Source organism: Rhinatrema bivittatum, chromosome 9 (genome assembly GCF_901001135.1).
Source record: "Rhinatrema bivittatum chromosome 9, aRhiBiv1.1, whole genome shotgun sequence".
NCBI classification, from domain to species: Eukaryota; Metazoa; Chordata; class Amphibia; order Gymnophiona; family Rhinatrematidae; genus Rhinatrema; species Rhinatrema bivittatum.
The window spans coordinates 8,959,727-8,977,976 of record NC_042623.1 but is presented as its reverse complement, the minus strand read 5'-3'; the positions used below and the strand labels follow the sequence as shown (position 1 = coordinate 8,977,976).

At 46.4% G+C, this 18,250-nt stretch overlaps 1 protein-coding gene across 1 annotated transcript in view; it reads right to left on the bottom strand.

The window, feature by feature from the left end:
- The window catches only part of FAM107B (family with sequence similarity 107 member B), a 207,999-nt gene that overhangs the window by 156,185 nt on the left and 33,564 nt on the right, over positions 1-18,250 (bottom strand). The window contains exon 2 of the mRNA XM_029617408.1: positions 5,544-5,622. Within this exon, the coding sequence (XP_029473268.1) occupies positions 5,544-5,622 (79 nt within the window). The remainder of the gene's footprint in view (positions 1-5,543; positions 5,623-18,250) is intronic.

Genomic DNA, 18,250 nt, shown 5'->3' with positions numbered 1-18,250 from the left:
ACACAGACAAGGATGGTCACTGGGAGGCCCAGACAGAGCACGGACAAGGCAAGGTACACACAGACAAGGATGGTCACTGGGAGGCCCAGACAGAGCACGGACAAGGCAAGGTACACACAGACAAGGATGGTCACTGGGAGGCCCAGACAGAGCACGGACAAGGCAAGGTACACACAGACAAGGATGGTCACTGGGAGGCCGAGACAGAGCACGGACAAGGCAAGGTACACACAGACAAGGATGGTCACTGGGAGGCCCAGGACAGAGCACGGACAAGGCAAGGTACACACAGACAAGGATGGTCACTGGGAGGCCCCAGACAGAGCACGGACAAGGCAAGGTACACACAGACAAGGATGGTCAATGGGAGGCCCAGACAGAGCACGGACAAGGCAAGGTACACACAGACAAGGATGGTCACTGGGAGGCCCAGACAGAGCACGGACAAGGCAAGGTACACACAGACAAGGATGGTCACTGGGAGGCCCAGACAGAGCACGGACAAGGCAAGGTAGACACAGACAAGGATGGTCACTGGGAGGCCCAGACAGAGCACGGACAAGGCAAGGTACACACAGACAAGGATGGTCACTGGGAGGCCCAGACAGAGCACGGACAGGGCAAGGTACACACAGACAAGGATGGTCACTGGGAGGCCCAGACAGAGCACGGACAAGGCAAGGTACACACAGACAAGGATGGTCACTGGGAGGCCCAGACAGAGCACGGACAAGGCAAGGTAGACACAGACAAGGATGGTCACTGGGAGGCCCAGACAGAGCACGGACAAGGCAAGGTACACACAGACAAGGATGGTCACTGGAGGCCCAGACAGAGCACGGACAAGGCAAGGTACACACAGACAAGGATGGACACTGGGAGGCCCAGACAGAGCACGGACAAGGCAAGGTAGACACAGACAAGGATGGACACTGGGAGGCCCAGACAGAGCACGGACAAGGCAAGGTACACACAGACAAGGATGGTCACTGGGAGGCCCAGACAGAGCACGGACAAGGCAAGGTACACACAGACAAGGATGGTCACTGGGAGGCCCAGACAGAGCACGGACAAGGCAAGGTACACACAGACAAGGATGGTCACTGGGAGGCCCAGACAGAGCACGGACAAGGCAAGGTACACACAGACAAGGATGGTCACTGGGAGGCCCAGGCAGAGCACGGACAAGGCAAGGTACACACAGACAAGGATGGTCACTGGGAGGCCCAGACAGAGCACGGACAAGGCAAGGTACACACAGACAAGGATGGACACTGGGAGGCCCAGACAGAGCACGGACAAGGCAAGGTACACACAGACAAGGATGGTCACTGGGAGGCCCAGACAGAGCACGGACAAGGCAAGGTACACACAGACAAGGATGGTCACTGGGAGGCCCAGACAGAGCACGGACAAGGCAAGGTACACACAGACAAGGATGGTCACTGGGAGGCCCAGACAGAGCACGGACAAGGCAAGGTACACACAGACAAGGATGGTCACTGGGAGGCCCAGACAGAGCACGGACAAGGCAAGGTACACACAGACAGGATGGTCACTGGGAGGCCCAGACAGAGCACGGACAAGGCAAGGTAGACACAGACAAGGATGGTCACTGGGAGGCCCAGACAGAGCACGGACAAGGCAAGGTACACACAGACAAGGATGGTCACTGGGAGGCCCAGACAGAGCACGGACAAGGCAAGGTACACACAGACAAGGATGGTCACTGGGAGGCCCAGACAGAGCACGGACAAGGCAAGGTAGACACAGACAAGGATGGTCACTGGGAGGCCCAGACAGAGCACGGACAAGGCAAGGTAGACACAGACAAGGATGGTCACTGGGAGGCCCAGACAGAGCACGGACAAGGCAAGGTACACACAGACAAGGATGGTCACTGGGAGGCCCAGACAGAGCACGGACAAGGCAAGGTAGACACAGACAAGGATGGTCACTGGGAGGCCCAGACAGAGCACGGACAAGGCAAGGTAGACACAGACAAGGATGGTCACTGGGAGGCCCAGACAGAGCACGGACAGGGCAAGGTACACACAGACAAGGATGGTCACTGGGAGGCCCAGACAGAGCACGGACAAGGCAAGGTACACACAGACAAGGATGGTCACTGGGAGGCCCAGACAGAGCACGGACAAGGCAAGGTAGACACAGACAAGGATGGTCACTGGGAGGCCCAGACAGAGCACGGACAAGGCAAGGTACACACAGACAAGGATGGTCACTGGGAGGCCCAGACAGAGCACGGACAAGGCAAGGTACACACAGACAAGGATGGTCACTGGGAGGCCCAGACAGAGCACGGACAAGGCAAGGTACACACAGACAAGGATGGTCACTGGGAGGCCCAGACAGAGCACGGACAAGGCAAGGTACACACAGACAAGGATGGTCACTGGGAGGCCCAGACAGAGCACGGACAAGGCAAGGTACACACAGACAAGGATGGTCACTGGGAGGCCCAGACAGAGCACGGACAAGGCAAGGTACACACAGACAAGGATGGTCACTGGGAGGCCCAGACAGAGCACGGACAAGGCAAGGTACACACAGACAAGGATGGTCACTGGGAGGCCCAGACAGAGCACGGACAAGGCAAGGTACACACAGACAAGGATGGTCACTGGGAGGCCCAGACAGAGCACGGACAAGGCAAGGTACACACAGACAAGGATGGTCACTGGGAGGCCCAGACAGAGCACGGACAAGGCAAGGTACACACAGACAAGGATGGTCACTGGGAGGCCCAGACAGAGCACGGACAAGGCAAGGTAGACACAGACAAGGATGGACACTGGGAGGCCCAGACAGAGCACGGACAAGGCAAGGTACACACAGACAAGGATGGTCACTGGGAGGCCCAGACAGAGCACGGACAAGGCAAGGTACACACAGACAAGGATGGTCACTGGGAGGCCCAGACAGAGGCAAGGTAGCACAAGGATGTGAAAAGGAAGGAGCCAAGGAGACTCAAAGAGGGCCGGAGCTAAAAGTGATGGAGGATTTTATAGGGCTGGCCTTGCTGCGTGAAGGCGGAGATTAGAGCAGGACTGAGTGCAGCCCACTGAGGGCCCCTGCTGGCAGGGGGCAGACTGGCAGCCAGAATCCTTATAGCAAATTTGCCACAGAATCTTGAATAATCTGCTTCAGGAAACCGGGGGCTCTGGTTATCGGTGCTGGTGTGGGGGATTTACTCTTTTCTATGCTTTCTGCTTTATTCACAGTATATTTATTTTATGTATTTAAAATGTTTTCTGTACCGTCATTAAGTTATTGACCATCATAACGGTTTACAAAAAAGGCACATGTAGTTAGTACTTCACAAAAAAGGTGCCAGTAGTATTTGGTAACATAGAAATGTTAAAAACTAGTTGAATAGTGATATATATATATTACCTATTGATACGTGACTCATGGGTGAAGCACATGTGATTCATTCTAGACTTTTCAGTTGTTTTTACGATTATCAGTGGGATAAATATCTGGAGATTATGCGTTGGGCGCTTTATGCCAGCTGTACCTTACTTATTTTCACCGTTCTCTTTGTAAAAGGCTTGTTTGAAAAGCCAGGTTTTCAGATTGATTTTAAACAGTTTGAGATTTCTCTGTAGTCTTAGTTCTAGGGGCATAGACTTCCATAAAATGGGACCGGCCAGTGATAGAGCTCGCTCCCTGACCTGCGTCAGTCTTGCCGTTTTTACTGACGGGATGGTTAGGAGGGCTTTGTTTGCTGATCTTAAATTTCTATGTGCTACATGTACTCAGCCATTCTGCTTTTTCGTCATGGATCAGTTTGTGTATGGTGCACAGTGCTTTGAATTGAACTCTCTGCTCGATTGGTAGCCAATGTAATTCTGCTGGTGTATCTGTAATGTAATCCCTTTTTGTTTTGCCGGTGAGAACTCGAGCTGCCGAGTTCTGTAATATTTGCAGTGGTCTCATTGATCTATAAGGCAATCCTAGCAACAGTGCGTTGCAGTAATCAGTGTTCGCAAAAATTAATGCTTGAAGTACTGTGCGAACGTCTGATAGTGTCAGCAGTGGTTTTAGGTTCCTAAGTACCACTAGTTTGGCGTAACCTTCCTTAACTTTTATAAATACGTGTTGTTTGAGGTTTAGTTCTGTGTCTATTATCACACCGAGGTTGCGCACTTTCTCAGCTAATTTGATTTTTTTTTTTATCGCTTTTGAGTATTAATGGTGTTTGAATTATGTTAATGTTCTTTCTTTCTAAGTGGAGGTATTCATTTTCTCAATGTTTATTACTAGTTCCATTTGGTTCAGTAATTATTATTTTATTTATTTTTATTTAATAGCTTTTATATACCGACGAACGTTGGGAACATCTCGTCGGTTTACAGAGAACAGAACTGAGCAACAGGCTTTACAATTATCATAATTATATAAGTAACATTAAAAAACATACAATTAACAGAGTAGAATATACAAGGATCATTAAAAACATACAATTAACAGAGTAGAATTTGCAATAAATAATTAACTAAGTGGTATGCATGGATTATGTCAATGTACATATTGGCTAAGTTTAAGTTTCTTTCAATGGTGTCCTCAATAGGTAGGATAAATTGAATATCATCGGCGTAAACGTAGTGTATGATTCCTAGCCCTGCTAGAAGATGGCATAGTGGGAGTAGGTAAATGTTGAAAAGTGGCGCTGATAGTGCTGGATCCTTGTGGAACACCTGTTTTAGGGTTAGTTTTTTTTTTTTTAGACAGGGTGCTATTAATTTGTACTTGGAAAAATCTGTTACTCAGGTATGATTTAAACCATGTAATTGTGTTGTTATGTAGTCCAATTTCTTCTAGTCTTTTGATTAGTATTTCGTGATTTACTGTGTCGAAGGCTGATGATAGATCAAGTAATACCAGAATGTAATGTTTTCCACTGTCAGATCCTCTAAGAATATTGTCTGTCAGTGCTAGTAATAATGTTTCGGTGCTGTAATGTTTCTGAAAGCTATGTTGTGATGGATATAGGATGTTATTGTTTTCTACCAGCTTCCAGCAAAGCCTGCAGTGCTCTCCTGCGGAGCTGGACAGATATTCACATCTTCCTTTTGTTAGATATTGCGACAAGGGTCTGGTAAGCAGGAAGCCCGGGTCATCTGCCCCCACAGACCTGGTGCAGGTGGTAACATCTGAGTTGTGGCACGCCCAGCCCTAAATGTGTGCTTACTTACGGAAGCAAAACAATTAGTCAACAAACAAGTTGCAAGTAATTGTTGACTTTTACTTCTCCGTATGTAAGTGGACTAGCACAGCAGCCTCCACCCCTTTACTGCGCAACAGATCAAGCACAGGAGTTACTGTTTCCACCTCCTCAGAACATATTTGCATAGGCCCCTTGAAATACCTCCTTCAGTGGCACCTGCTTGGGTATTGTAGGTTTGTAACGTGCAATTCTTACATCTCCGGACACCGGACTCAGAGACGAGTGCCAGGGAAGAGCCGGGCCCTGCGGCCAGGGCAGGAGTCAGCAAATGAAAGAGAAGGCCTCAGCCTACCTGAAAGTGGTTCATCGTCTGAAGCCGGCCGGACTGCATCCTTCAATGCTTCTTCTTCTTCTTCATCTTCTGGACGTTCCTTTGTTGCAGACCCCAAAAGAAGAGAAGAGAAGACAAAGCCAGGTATTAATAGGCATCTGCCATTCAATGCAGCCCTTTCCTGGTAACTGTTCATTGGTTGCTGCTGAGAAACATGTCAGATGCATCTGTTTGGTTTTTTTGGTCTTCCCTTTTCTTCTCAGTGTCTTTTCAGTCCTTCCCCAATAATATCTCGCCCAAGAGTCCAAAAAAGATAGCAAGAATCTCCCCAAAGCCCATTCCTCCTTACCCAGCACAGTGTAGTTCACCTTTCCTATCAGGGGTCCTGGGAAGTGAACCTACTGAGTGCAAAAGAGCAGCTCACAAGGAAATGGACTGCAAAAGCTTCCAGCTCTAGATCCAACCCAGTGACCCAATGAAGGGGCTGTGCATCACCATGCTGGAGACCTGGGTTCCAGTCCCAGTCCTGCCTTTTTTCTCATTGGGCCACTAAGAGTTGGAGAGGCCCAGGGCACAGGGAGGGAATCCCAGACATTGCACAACAGTGGCATCTTCAGCTGGGATTCAGGATGTAGACATACCGGGCTCTGAGGACTGTCGCTGACATGGTCAGGTTACCGGAGGAGGAGGAGAAGGAGGTCCTTCTGGTTCCCAGCCCAACTCCACACTACTTTCTGCACTCCTACAAAGATTCCTCAATAGTGCAGATGGTAGTGTGGTGGTGTGCTGGGAACCAGAAGGACCATCAAGGAGCTGTGGTCTATCCTGAGTTCCAGTTTTGGATCTGTGGAAGAGGAAGAACTCTGCTGCAGGTAGCAAGGGTTACCCAGGAACCTCTACCTTCCTAAGACAAGGGGGAGGATTTGTCCTGTGAATACCCTGGGAACTTTCAAGAAGGCCTCTATGCATTTTCTTTGGGCTAAGCAACAGAACAGCTGTGGGGGAAGGTGAGTAAGAAAACAAGCTGAATAAGGAGTGTGTCTGTAGTAAGAGGCTTGGGGAGAGGTGAAACCTCTTTCTGACTGTACTCTTTTTGCACTTCATTTTGTGTCTGCTGAAACTTTCCATTTTTCTTCAGGTAAACCTTTCCTGGTTTAGAACACAATTTTTCGGGAGTGGACTGTGTGTTTCTTGTTGTGAAGGAGTTTACAGACATCTCCCTCAGACTACCTTAAAGGACCGGGCACAGCTATCTTGCCTGATCCTCCTTAAGGGTGAAACTTGCAGGGAATCCTGGGTGGAGGGAGGCGCCCTTCACCAGAGCATAAGACATCAGGGCTGCCCCATGTGTCTCCAGGAGCAGGAGCTCCTGACCCTCTTGGGAAGTTAGAGTGGGACTATACTGCAAAAGGTAGGCAGTTTATTGTGTATACAGAATAAAATGAAATTGCAAGAGAAAAGGCTGGCGTCAGCATGCTTATTGCTCCAGCTCACAAGATATTGTTCACCCATCCTCACATATGGTGTCAGAAGTGGAATCACTTGCCTAAAGCGCAAAGCACTGACAAAAAAGCTGACAAAAAGGCGCAAAGTACAGACAAAAACAGCTGCAAAAAAAAAAAAAAAGAGAAAAGAAAAAAAAATCCCTCCTTTTCAGAGTTTTTTTTTTCTCTTTTCCTGGGGCCTCCCAGTTCCAACTCAGCTTGTGCACAGGGGTCAGGAAGTCAGTAAGAGTCGGACAGGCCAGCAGGTTTTTTTTTTGTTTTGTTCTTCTATTCCTGGAGACACATTTAAAATGGAGCAGCTGATCCAGGTTCAGGAAGGAGAATTTGGCCCAGAGTTCAGGCTGAAACTGGAGAAAGCACAAGTGATGCAGGTCAGTCAAGCGATGCATACTGCTGTGACCCGCCCACCTCCCACGATGCTGACACTCCTTAAGATGGCCCCTGGAGAGGAACCTGATGGGTTTTTGAAGAACTTTGAGCACACCACAAGACTAGCCAGCTGGCCAGAGAATAGATGGACTATTTATATGGGGAATTTACTGACCAGTTCATGTCAAGAGGTTTATCAAACAGCCAGCCCAGAGGGATTGGCATGTATCCAGAAGTCAATGCAGCGATTCTAGGAAGAGCCAGACTTACATCAGAAACTTATCGCCAGTGATTTCAACAGGTCGGAAAGAACCCTACCAGGAAGAAATGGGTGCCGTAAGAATGTGGCATGGAAGGGCGACCAAAAGGGTGAATGGTCTTCATTGAATGACTTATGAGGAGAGCTTGAAGAATCTAAATATGTACACCCTGGAGGAAAGGAGGAGCAGAGGTGATATGATACAGACGTTCAGATACTTGAAAGGTTTTAATGATCCAAAGACAGCGACAAACCTTTTCCGTCGGAAAAAAATCAGCAGAACCAGGGGTCACGATTTGAAGCTCCAGGGAGGAAGACTCAGAACCAATGTCAGGAAGTATTTCTTCACGGAGAGGGTGGTGGATGCCTGGAATGCCCTTCCGGAAGAAGTGGTGAAGACCAGATCTGTGAAGGACTTCAAAGGGGCGTGGGATAAACACTGTGGATCCATAAAGTCTAGAGGACGTGAATGAAGAGTGGGTGGCTCACGGGAATGATGGCTACTGCCTAGAGATAATACCCTTATTCAATAAACATACACACGGTTAATGCAACTCCAACATTGCTCTAAGCTTCAACGGCAAGAGGAAATGTGGAAAAAGATTTGCATTCACAAAAAAAAGCGGAGAGTAGCTTGCTTGTTACGGCGGTTACTACCCAAAACCAAATAAGCCTGATACTTCACTTTCAATGCATATCCAGCATAGCTCTCTGCTTCAACGGCATGGGAGAAAGACTGATACATCACGCATATCCAGCATAGCTCTCTGCTTCAACGGCAGGGGAGAAAGTCTCATAGTTAACTTTCAATGCATATTCAGCATAACTCTGCTTCAACAGCAGGGGAGAAAGTCAGATACTTCACTTTCAATGCATATCTAGCATAGCTCTCTGCTTCAACAGCAGGGGGAATGAAGAAAAGTAGATCTATATACAGAAAACAACCAACAAGGTCTGAATTATTTAGTCTTGGTAAACAAATAAACATGGGTATAGCTTGCTTATTACGGCGGTTACTACTCCTAACTAATTAAGCTAGATATTTCACTTAGAGGCAGTTCCAACACTGCTCTCTACATTAATGGTAGGGGTAGAAGGGACATAGAATCAAAAGGTTACTAAGAGCCAAGAGTAACAGATAAGTATGAGAAAAAAAAAAAAAAGCAGAACTTGCTGGGCAGACTGGATGGGCCGTTTGGTCTTCTTCTGCCGTCATTTCTATGTTTAGGAAGGAGAATTTGGCCCAGAGTTCAGGCTGAAACTGGACCAAACTCAAGTTCCCTTCGGAGAACAGCTGCCTACTATACAGACAGCTGATTTGAAGCAGTTGGTAGAGAAAAACAAAGGGATCTTCTCGAACCGACCTGGTCGTACTCACCTGCTCCAACATGATATTATGTCTCCTGGAATGGTGGTATGGCAGCATCCTTATCAGATTCCTGAGGCCAGGCGCCGCATCATCGAGGCTGAAGTGAAGGAAATGCTTCAGCTTGGAATAATAGAGGAGTCCAGTAGTGGCTGCTCCTCACCAATAGTATTAATGGTGAAGCCAGATGGCAGCATCAGGTTTTGTATTGACTTCAAAAAGGTTAATGAAGACTTGAAACTCAATGCCTATCCGATGCCACACGTGGATAAACTGATTGAGAGTCTGGCATCATCCCAGTTAATGTCTACCCTCAATGTTACCAAAGGATATCGCCAGGTCCCTCTTATGCCCTCAGCGAAAGAGAAGACTGCAGTCTCTACATCCATGGGGCTGTTCCAGTTCATGGGTGTAGGTACAGAGAAGGGCAACCAAAATGATAAAGGGGATGGAACAGCTCCCCTATGAGGAAAGGCTGAAGAGGTTAGGGCTGTTCAGCTTGGAGAAGAGACGGCTGAGGGGGGATATGATAGAGGTCTTTAAGATCATGAGAGGTCTTGAATGAGTAGATGTGACTCGGTTATTTACACTTTCGGATAATAGAAGGACTAGGGGGCACTCCATGAAGTTAACAAGTAGCATATTTAAGACTAATCGGAGAAAATTCTTTTTCACTCAACGCACAATAAAGCTCTGGAATTTGCTGCCAGAGGATGTGGTTAGTGCAGTTAGTGTAGCTGGGTTCAAAAAAAAGGTTTGGATAAGTTCTTGGAGGAGAAGTCCATTAACTGCTATTAATCAAGTTTACTTAAGGGAATAGCCACTGTTATTAATTGCATCAGTAGCATGGGATCTTCTTAGTGTTTGGGTAATTGCCAGGTTCTTTGGCCTGGTTTGGCCTCTGTTGGAAACAGGATGCTGGGCTTGATGGACCATTGGTCTGAGCCAACATGGCAATTTCTTTTGTTCTTATGGTACTCTGTTTGACCTTCATGGTGCCCCCACCATGTTCCAATGATTGGTCGACCGCCTTTTCCACCCATAGAAAGGGTATGCAACCACCTACTTAGATAATATCATGATTTATAGCCACACCTGGAAGACCCATTTTAGCCAACTCCAGGCCATATTAGCCAGTCTGAAGAAAGCAGGGCTGACAGTTAATCCCAAGACGTGCTTGCTAGGTGGGCATGAGATCTAGTATCTTGGCTATAACCCAGGGAAGGGCAAGGTCCATCCACAGACTAGAAAGTTCGAGGCGATCACCTGGGTGCCAGTCCCACAAACGAAGGCAAAAGTGAGATATTATAGGAGGTTTATCCCTAACTATTCAGAGAAGACAGAACCTTTCACAAAGCTGCTGATAAAGAAAGCACCAGAGAAGGTCCAGTAGTCAGAGGAAGCGGATAAGGCATTTGGAGCCCTGAAGGAGGCGATATGTTCTGAACTTGTCCTGATCAACTCGGACTCCATGGAACCCTTTACAGTGCAAACCGATGCCTTGGAGGTCGGCTTGGGGGCCATCTTAACCCAGAAGAAGGATGGCCAAGAGCATCCAGTGGCCTACAGTATTTGGAAGCTAATTCCATACAAGAGACAGTACTCCACATTTGAGAAGCAGGCCTTGGCGGTCAAGTGCACCTGAAAGGCCTTGAGCCATTATCTGTTGGGGCAGCAGTTCACGCTCGTAATGGACCACCAACCGCTCCTTTGGATAAATAGGAATAAGGAGTCCATCATAAGAGTGATGAGGTGGTTCCTGGCCCTGCAGCCTTTCAACCAAAAGATCTGACACAGGGAAGAAAGGGAGAACGGTAATGCGGATTTCCCATCCAGAAAGGTGTCCTTGGTACAGGCGGATGCTCATCCCAGTAAAGCTGAGCTGAGGAGGGAGGGGATCTGAGGGAGTTTACAGACATCTCCCTCAGACTACCTTAAAGGACTTGGCACTTCTATCCCGCCCAGTCCTCCTTAAGGGTGAAACCTGGGTGGAGGGAGGAGCCCTTCACCAGAGCATAAGACCTCAGGGCCTAGAAGACTGAGGGGGCCCCATGTGTCTACAGGAGCAGAAGCTCCTGACCCTCTCTCAGAAGTTAGAGTGGGAATATACTCAAAAGGTCGCCAGTTTATTGTGGATATAGAATAAAGTGAAATCGCATGAGAAAAGGCTGGCAACAGAGTGCTTACTGCTCAGCCTTCCTCACACTTGTGTTTTTTTTATTTTTTGGACTTTAATGGGCCCTGTAGTATTCCTGCCCCTGTCACAAAGAACCCCCAGATTTCCCCCACCTTGTGAGAGTGGTCCAGGGCTGGAAAGAGGCCCCCACTCTCCCAAAGGACCTAACTTGCCCCTGTGTTGGAGAGTCTGCAGGCTGGGATTTCTGCCTCATCTCCAATTCCTAGTATTAGTTGCTAATTCAAGTCCTTTCTAGACCCCCTAAGTTATGTCCATTTCAAAAAACATCCCTCCCAAATAAAATGCATGCAAAAACATTAATATGAAATGAAATAAAAAGTGAACAATTTCTTCAGCTAACAATAATAATGGTGATCATTTACAGCCTTGCACCTGTGGGCCATACGTTTCTCGCCATACTCGCTGGAGTCCTTGTGAAACCTTGTCTGTAGGAATGAGACAGTGGGGTTCACAGGATATGTCTCAAGCACTGTGCCGTTGCTTTCTCTGCTCATAGGATGTCACACTATGTTGACAGGTTTTTCAAACACGCCATCAAGTTCAGCTTGAGCATGATGCACAGTGAAGCGGAAACTAAGCAGAAAGATGAGAGATGGATGTGGTTTCCTGAGTCCTGCTGTGAAGGGTGTGCACGATGATCAGCAAGAAGCCATGGCCAGGAGGATCAAACCACAAGAAAATCCTGACTTTCAAATCCCTCAGGTGATACATTTTACAGCAAATGGAAAGTGCTGTGTTTATTTTATGCTTGCATTAATGGACAAAGCCAGACAATGTACAAAGGATGCCCTTTCCAGGGTCAAGCTTAGCGTGAATCGTATCATATAGTCATGAGCAAGAGGAAGTGGAAGAGCTGGTGGCTGACACAAAACCTTGAGCATATGGAGATAGAGAGTGTGTATCTGGGACTGGAAGGAAGGGCGTAGTGGTAGGAAGGCCCGAGATAACGATAATCTTCTGGACCAGATCATGAGTTGTTTTGACATTTGATTGAAGGCATCCCAAGGAAAGGACCTGTAGTTTTTGCTTTACCCCATGCATTTGCACTGGTCTGTCAGTCCTCACCCACAACTTGATTTCAAAGTTTATTTTTCACATCTTCTTTTGCTCTTCCTGCTCCTGATCCCATTCCTATCTTTACGTAATTCTGTTGTCTACTTGGCGCAGGAGCATGCCCCATATATAGAGGATTACGGTGAAAGCTTGCTATGCTTAGGATTATCAAGTGTCCTGTATTTGGAAGGGCAATATTCTCTTTTTGCTTAACATTTATTTTCTCTGTTCCTTTCTGCAAAATAAATAAATAAATAAAATCCTTTCAGTCCAATTCATTTCAATGGGGCTTTATAACATTTCTCTTATTTCCAGCACTCCCACAGAAGAGCTTACCCTGTGGTTCTTGTATTGCTCGTATTGTAGGTTCAGAAAGCCGGCACTGGTGTGTTCAGCCTGGGGTCTCCCCACCCTCTAACTTCCTCCTTTATCAGGATTAGTGCTGGAAAAAGCGTTGCGAGATCAGACTAAAACCAGATCTCCCCGCCCCCCCCCCAAATAAGTTAGTCGCAGAGTAGAAACAGTGGAAAATAAAACCTGAACGAGAACCAGCACCGGCCAGGATCAACAAGCTGGCACAGGAGGCATTATCAGAGCCAGGAGGAGAGGAGAAGCGAGCAAGGCCTAGGAATCGAGACAGAAGAAGCCTAACATTTCCCCAGCACCAGGGTCCAGGGAGCTTTTGGGAAGAGAAATAATAAGAATATCATCATCATCATCATCGCCAGCAGCACAGTCCCATGTCTCAAACGCCATCATCCTCCTGTGACCCCAATGTACTCTGCCATCAGATTCATCACAGCTAACGCTGGCAGGATCCGCCTGCTTATCATCCAGTGACTTACATTTTATAGCCAACCACGACCTTCCACAAAGTATTCTGCCCGCACAGCTCCCACCTCTTAGAAAATTAACCCTAAGGAGGGAAGGGCTGCTGCTTCTTTCTGGATCTGGACGCTTTCAATAAATTTGCTAACAATTTTCTGGTCTTGTTGTCCCATTGAACTGAAAGTTAAGGAAGTCATTTCTTGTTCTATTATCTAAAATTGCATTCAGTTCCTTTTTCACACAGCAGCCAAATGTTGCTTGTTTTCCCTTGTAAGGTCTTTGACATTACTTCTTTTAAGTTCTGTCAATTTCTTATTTAAAGGAAGTATTTCAGAATTTTCTGATTTTTTTCTGTAGAACTCAATATGAAATAATATGTCCTCTTAGCACTACGTTAGCAGCATTCTAGTACGTTAGCGAATTCATATCCAGAGTTGCATTGCCTAAACAGTATTCCTTCCATTTGTCAGTTAAGAATTGTTTAAAAGCTTTGTCATAATATAATCTAGTGAGGAACTTCCATCCATAAATTGCGAGGTAAGTAACATCATGGCATGATCAGAGTATGGAACCTCCCTTATCCCGCTGGTTTCAGTCTTATCAAACCAACATTCTGTGACTAAAAAAATAGTCCAACCTGGAATAGCCATGGTGTACGTTAGAGAGAAAAGTAAAGTCTTGTTCTTCCCTGTGCAGTAGATGCCAGGCATCCACTAGCCCCAGCTCTCTAGACAGGAAACCAAGCCCTATATCTTTTGGATGTTTCCTAGGCTGTCTAGCAGGTTTACAGTCCACCAAGAGATTGTCAGTAGTATTGAAATCTCCCCCCATTATGCAAACATAGTCCTCCTAGCAGGGCAATTTTGTGCATATTTATCAGGGGCTTATGTTTACCAAAAGAACCTTAATGTCAAGTAGTGTACCAAGAAGAAAAGTGTAGCATCTGTGCACGTCCGTAAGTTGATGATCAAGATTGAATGGTAGGCTTTTATTGATTAGGATAACAATGAAAAGGATGAATAGAAACAGTGACCCACCCATTCTCTGCGTAACTTCGTGTTTTCAGAGTCAGACAGATGCGTTTTCTTGAAGAAATGCTATGTCCTTTTTTTTTTTTTACATTTTATGGGTAAGTGCAGTCCATCCATATTAAGTGATTTGAAGTGGATTAGCACCATGATTCTCTTTTGGCAATTTTTTTTCTTTTCCATTAGGGAACCATCTCAGTTATAGTGGCCGGACCCTCCAGCTAGGTCCTCCACCATGAAAAGCTCGACACTCACAAAATCTGAAAACAATATGATAAGTATAGAAGGAGAAGGACTACATAGAACATGGACCAAGAAAGCCCAAAGGCTGCATAGGCAAGGCAGAGAGACCTAGAAGCTAGGAAGAGACCTAGGGAGTCTCAGGGCCAGGTCAGGGAACAGAGAGAGGTCTAAGGTAGGCCATAAGGCAAGGAAGGCTAGAAAGCAAGGCTTGGAACAGAAGGCCGGATGGCCACAAGGCAAAACAAAGGCAAGCTGGGGGCCAGGAGACAGGGCAAAGCAAGGCTGGCGTCAGAAGGCCCGGAGACCATGAGACAAAGCTAGGAATGGCTTGAGAAAACCACAAGGCAGGGGTGGTCTGAGCAGGGAGCCAAGAAGGACTCAATGCCGAAAGCCCTGAGGGGAAAGACAGACGAGATTAAGTAAGGCAGGAGTCTGGGTGTGGTGCAGGCAGCAAGGTGGTCTGGGATACCAGGCGAGAGAGCTCCTGGATGTCCCCTGCTGACGGAGGCTGGAGCACAGGCTGAGGACAGGAGACAGAGAATGCTGGAGAATAGTTCAGAGCCGATCTCACTGGAATCATAAGAACATAAGAAAATGCCATACTGGGTCAGATCAAGGGTCCATCAAGCCCAGCATCCTGTGTCCAACAGTGGCCAGTCCAAGATCTCTGCTGGAGGGCAGGCTGTGGAGCGGCCAGAATCGCAACAATAATGAAAAAATGAAAAGGCTTGATGGAAAAAAAAAACTTCTGGGTACACAATATACACATACAATATGTACACTCCAAGCCGTGTATGTTGTGCATCTACATTGTGCCAGTAAATTAGCTGCTGCGCATATTTTGAGCGTCCTTTTTTCTAACCTGCACACAGCCAAGCTTCCTGGGCGTCCAATGCCAAGGATGCACTAGGGACACCCAACTTATCCCCAGCGCGTCTTTTTTAGCGCGGCATCTCATTTGATTATTCCATCGGACGCCCAAGAGAAGGGGATTATGCGCAAGTTGAAAAAACGGGTGCCCAATCTGTGCCACGTTTTTATGCGCAGGATATTGCATCGGTCTCTGTGTCTACAGAAAAAAGCTTTGTCAATCAGCCTTAAGTCTCTCATCTTTCATCTTCACCACAACAGATTAGGGAGAAGAAAATATCATGAGAAGGTGTTTTGTATGAGTTGGGACCTTCTCCTGCCCCACCGGTAGGCCACACTGACTGGTGCAACTGTCACCTTCTTGTCTTGAAGCTGCACACACAGAGAGAAGCAGAAACCAAAACGTATTTATAACCGCTGGGCCACCCTCTCTGCGGGCACACTGCCGCTGCCGCAACGATTTAGTACTCTCTCTCTGTCTCTAGCTACACGATCAATGGCAGCAGTATCTCTCTAGTTATGTTAAATCTAAATAATCCCCAACAAACAATAAAAATAAAAAAATGCCATGCTAGAGGAGACATTTACAGTACAAGGACAGATTTTCACGCAGGTGCACAATACTGTGGACCGCGTCGGCAGAAAATACTTAAATTAATTTATATTCCCCATTGTTTTCAGCAGCAAAACATTATGGCGAAAATAACTGAAAATGTTTTATTTGCTTTAAAGGATAATTAGTGCTAACCACCCAGGAGGGCATTTCAACGCAAGGTAACTGGTTTTTAATTAGATGCCAATGAAATAGAGTAATAATTACTTTGTTCATCGCTAAATCATAAATTGATATTTTCACCAGAAACAAAAATTGGCAAAGTTTAAACTACATGAAGCAGGAATGCACAGATGCTTGCCTTGTTAAGAGAAATCAAACTGGCTAAGTTTCACCATGTCTGATCTTGCTGGGAATATTTAAATCCCTTTCCTCTGCAGGGCGTTTCACTGTGGAAGGACCCCGCAGGAAATCTAGATTATGTTAAGGAAGGCTAAGGCTCACTTAGAGTGCACGTCAGCTCCCAGAGGCATGAAATACGGGTCTGTCTCAAAGCAGATTTGGGATGTCGGCTTATTGGGAGGATGCCGAACAGACAAAAATGTTCACAATAGCACTTGGTGGAAAAACATGTCAGACCCAAAAGCTAAAATACTCATTGTAAACTACATATGGTCTGCTTCACTCCCTGGAAATTAGTTGACTGGGACACAAAACATTAATCCCATAGAAACATCCGGTTCCATTATGTCCTTTGTTTTTCAAAAATATCAAAAGCTAAAAGCTATCCCCAAACAACTTATAACTTCCAATAGTAATAATCTCCTTCGACTAGGATATAATTACTGTCCATAAGTATCCTGGCCTTCTGCAGATAGGACACCAGCTACCAGCAAATATCCAAGCCACTGGAGACTTTACATGAGTTGAAATTTTAGGACCAGATTTACGTTTCAGGCTAAAGGAGAAAAAACCCCCCACCAGTCCAGCCACTTGCACAGTTGCATCTTTTGCCCACAGCTTCAGGAAAGGAAAACAATCCACAGGAAAACTGTGGAAGCCTTTCTGAAAAGGCATGGTGGGACTTTTGTGGGCAAGTGCTACACTGAAAAATCAAGCGAGAGGTGCACAGAGCCTTCTGCACCTGCTTAGATGTTTTTTTCTGGAAAGTTCTCCAGCCATTTCTGATGCAGGGCATGTAACCCATATGTGTATCTCCATTGTGAGAAAACAACTTATGGCTTGGAGGAGTCTCTACCTAAGAGTGTACGGCACAATTGTTCTTTGCTGTATCATCCAGAAGAGCATGTCAGACATGTGAACGTTTGGGAAAAGTACTAGTTCTAGAACAGAGCTTGAGTTCTTCTGAAAAGACTGAATTAAAAGCCTTCTGAGAGAGAGCTCCTTACCTGTGACGCCATCCAGCCCCCCTTTCTGGTAACCCATGATCAGCACTATTAAAGTCAGTCTGATTTGTGCTTCCAGAGGGGCGGTTGTGTTAGTCTGTAATAGCAAACATGAAAAAGAGGCTAATGGCATCTTGAACTAACAGATTTATTGAGATGGGGCGTTTCCTTCGTAAGATGGCCTCCTCTCCTCAAAAGCTCCTGCCTCACTCAGTACACGGGTGAGTCTATAAGGTGCCACCAGCTTCTTGGGTATTATGACTGTAGGATCTCGCTCTCTTTCTTTTCCTTATTCATGGACTTTTCAGATCCAAAGAATTTAGACTTCTGGTTAATTTTCACTTGATATTGAGTTAAACAAATTTTGACTTTAATCATTGAAGATTGTGAACTTCTAAATGTGAAGCAGCAATGTTAGGGAACATTAGAAATCTTATGGTGCGGGACACGGCGTGTTTTACACATTATCTTCCCAAAACAGTCTGCATCTAGCATGGCTACTGCTTGGATTCAATAAAAATTGAAGGTGAAATCCATGTGATTCTCACGTACCTGCTACTCAAAGATTTTCATGATTTCCGTGGCTGGTGTCTCCTGAGATAGGGGTTAGGACTAAGGACCACTTTATAACCAGTCAAACCTCATCCATGAGGGATGAAGTTCTTATCCCAATGGAATTACAAACATAAGCAAATCGGAGACCTATTAATAAGTCTCAACCTTGCTATTATAGATGAAAAAGTGATGTGCAAAATTGGCTGCAGATTAGAGAGCTGTGACTATGGTGACAGTAGTGAATTTATCTGGCCTAATGTTTCTGTACGGCCTCTCGCTTCCTGGGACAAGCGAATAATAATAGCTCTCTTCAATGTGGTGTCCTCATTCATAGAAGGCAGAGCTGGCTGTACGAAATACCCTTCAGTTAGGGGTCACCTTCCCAGCCACAGAGCACACTGGATTTACTCAACCAGGGTGGGGGAAAATTGTCTCTGGGTCCCATGGGTTGGGGGCAGACTCTCCTGAGGTTACCCGACTCAATAAACACATGGTC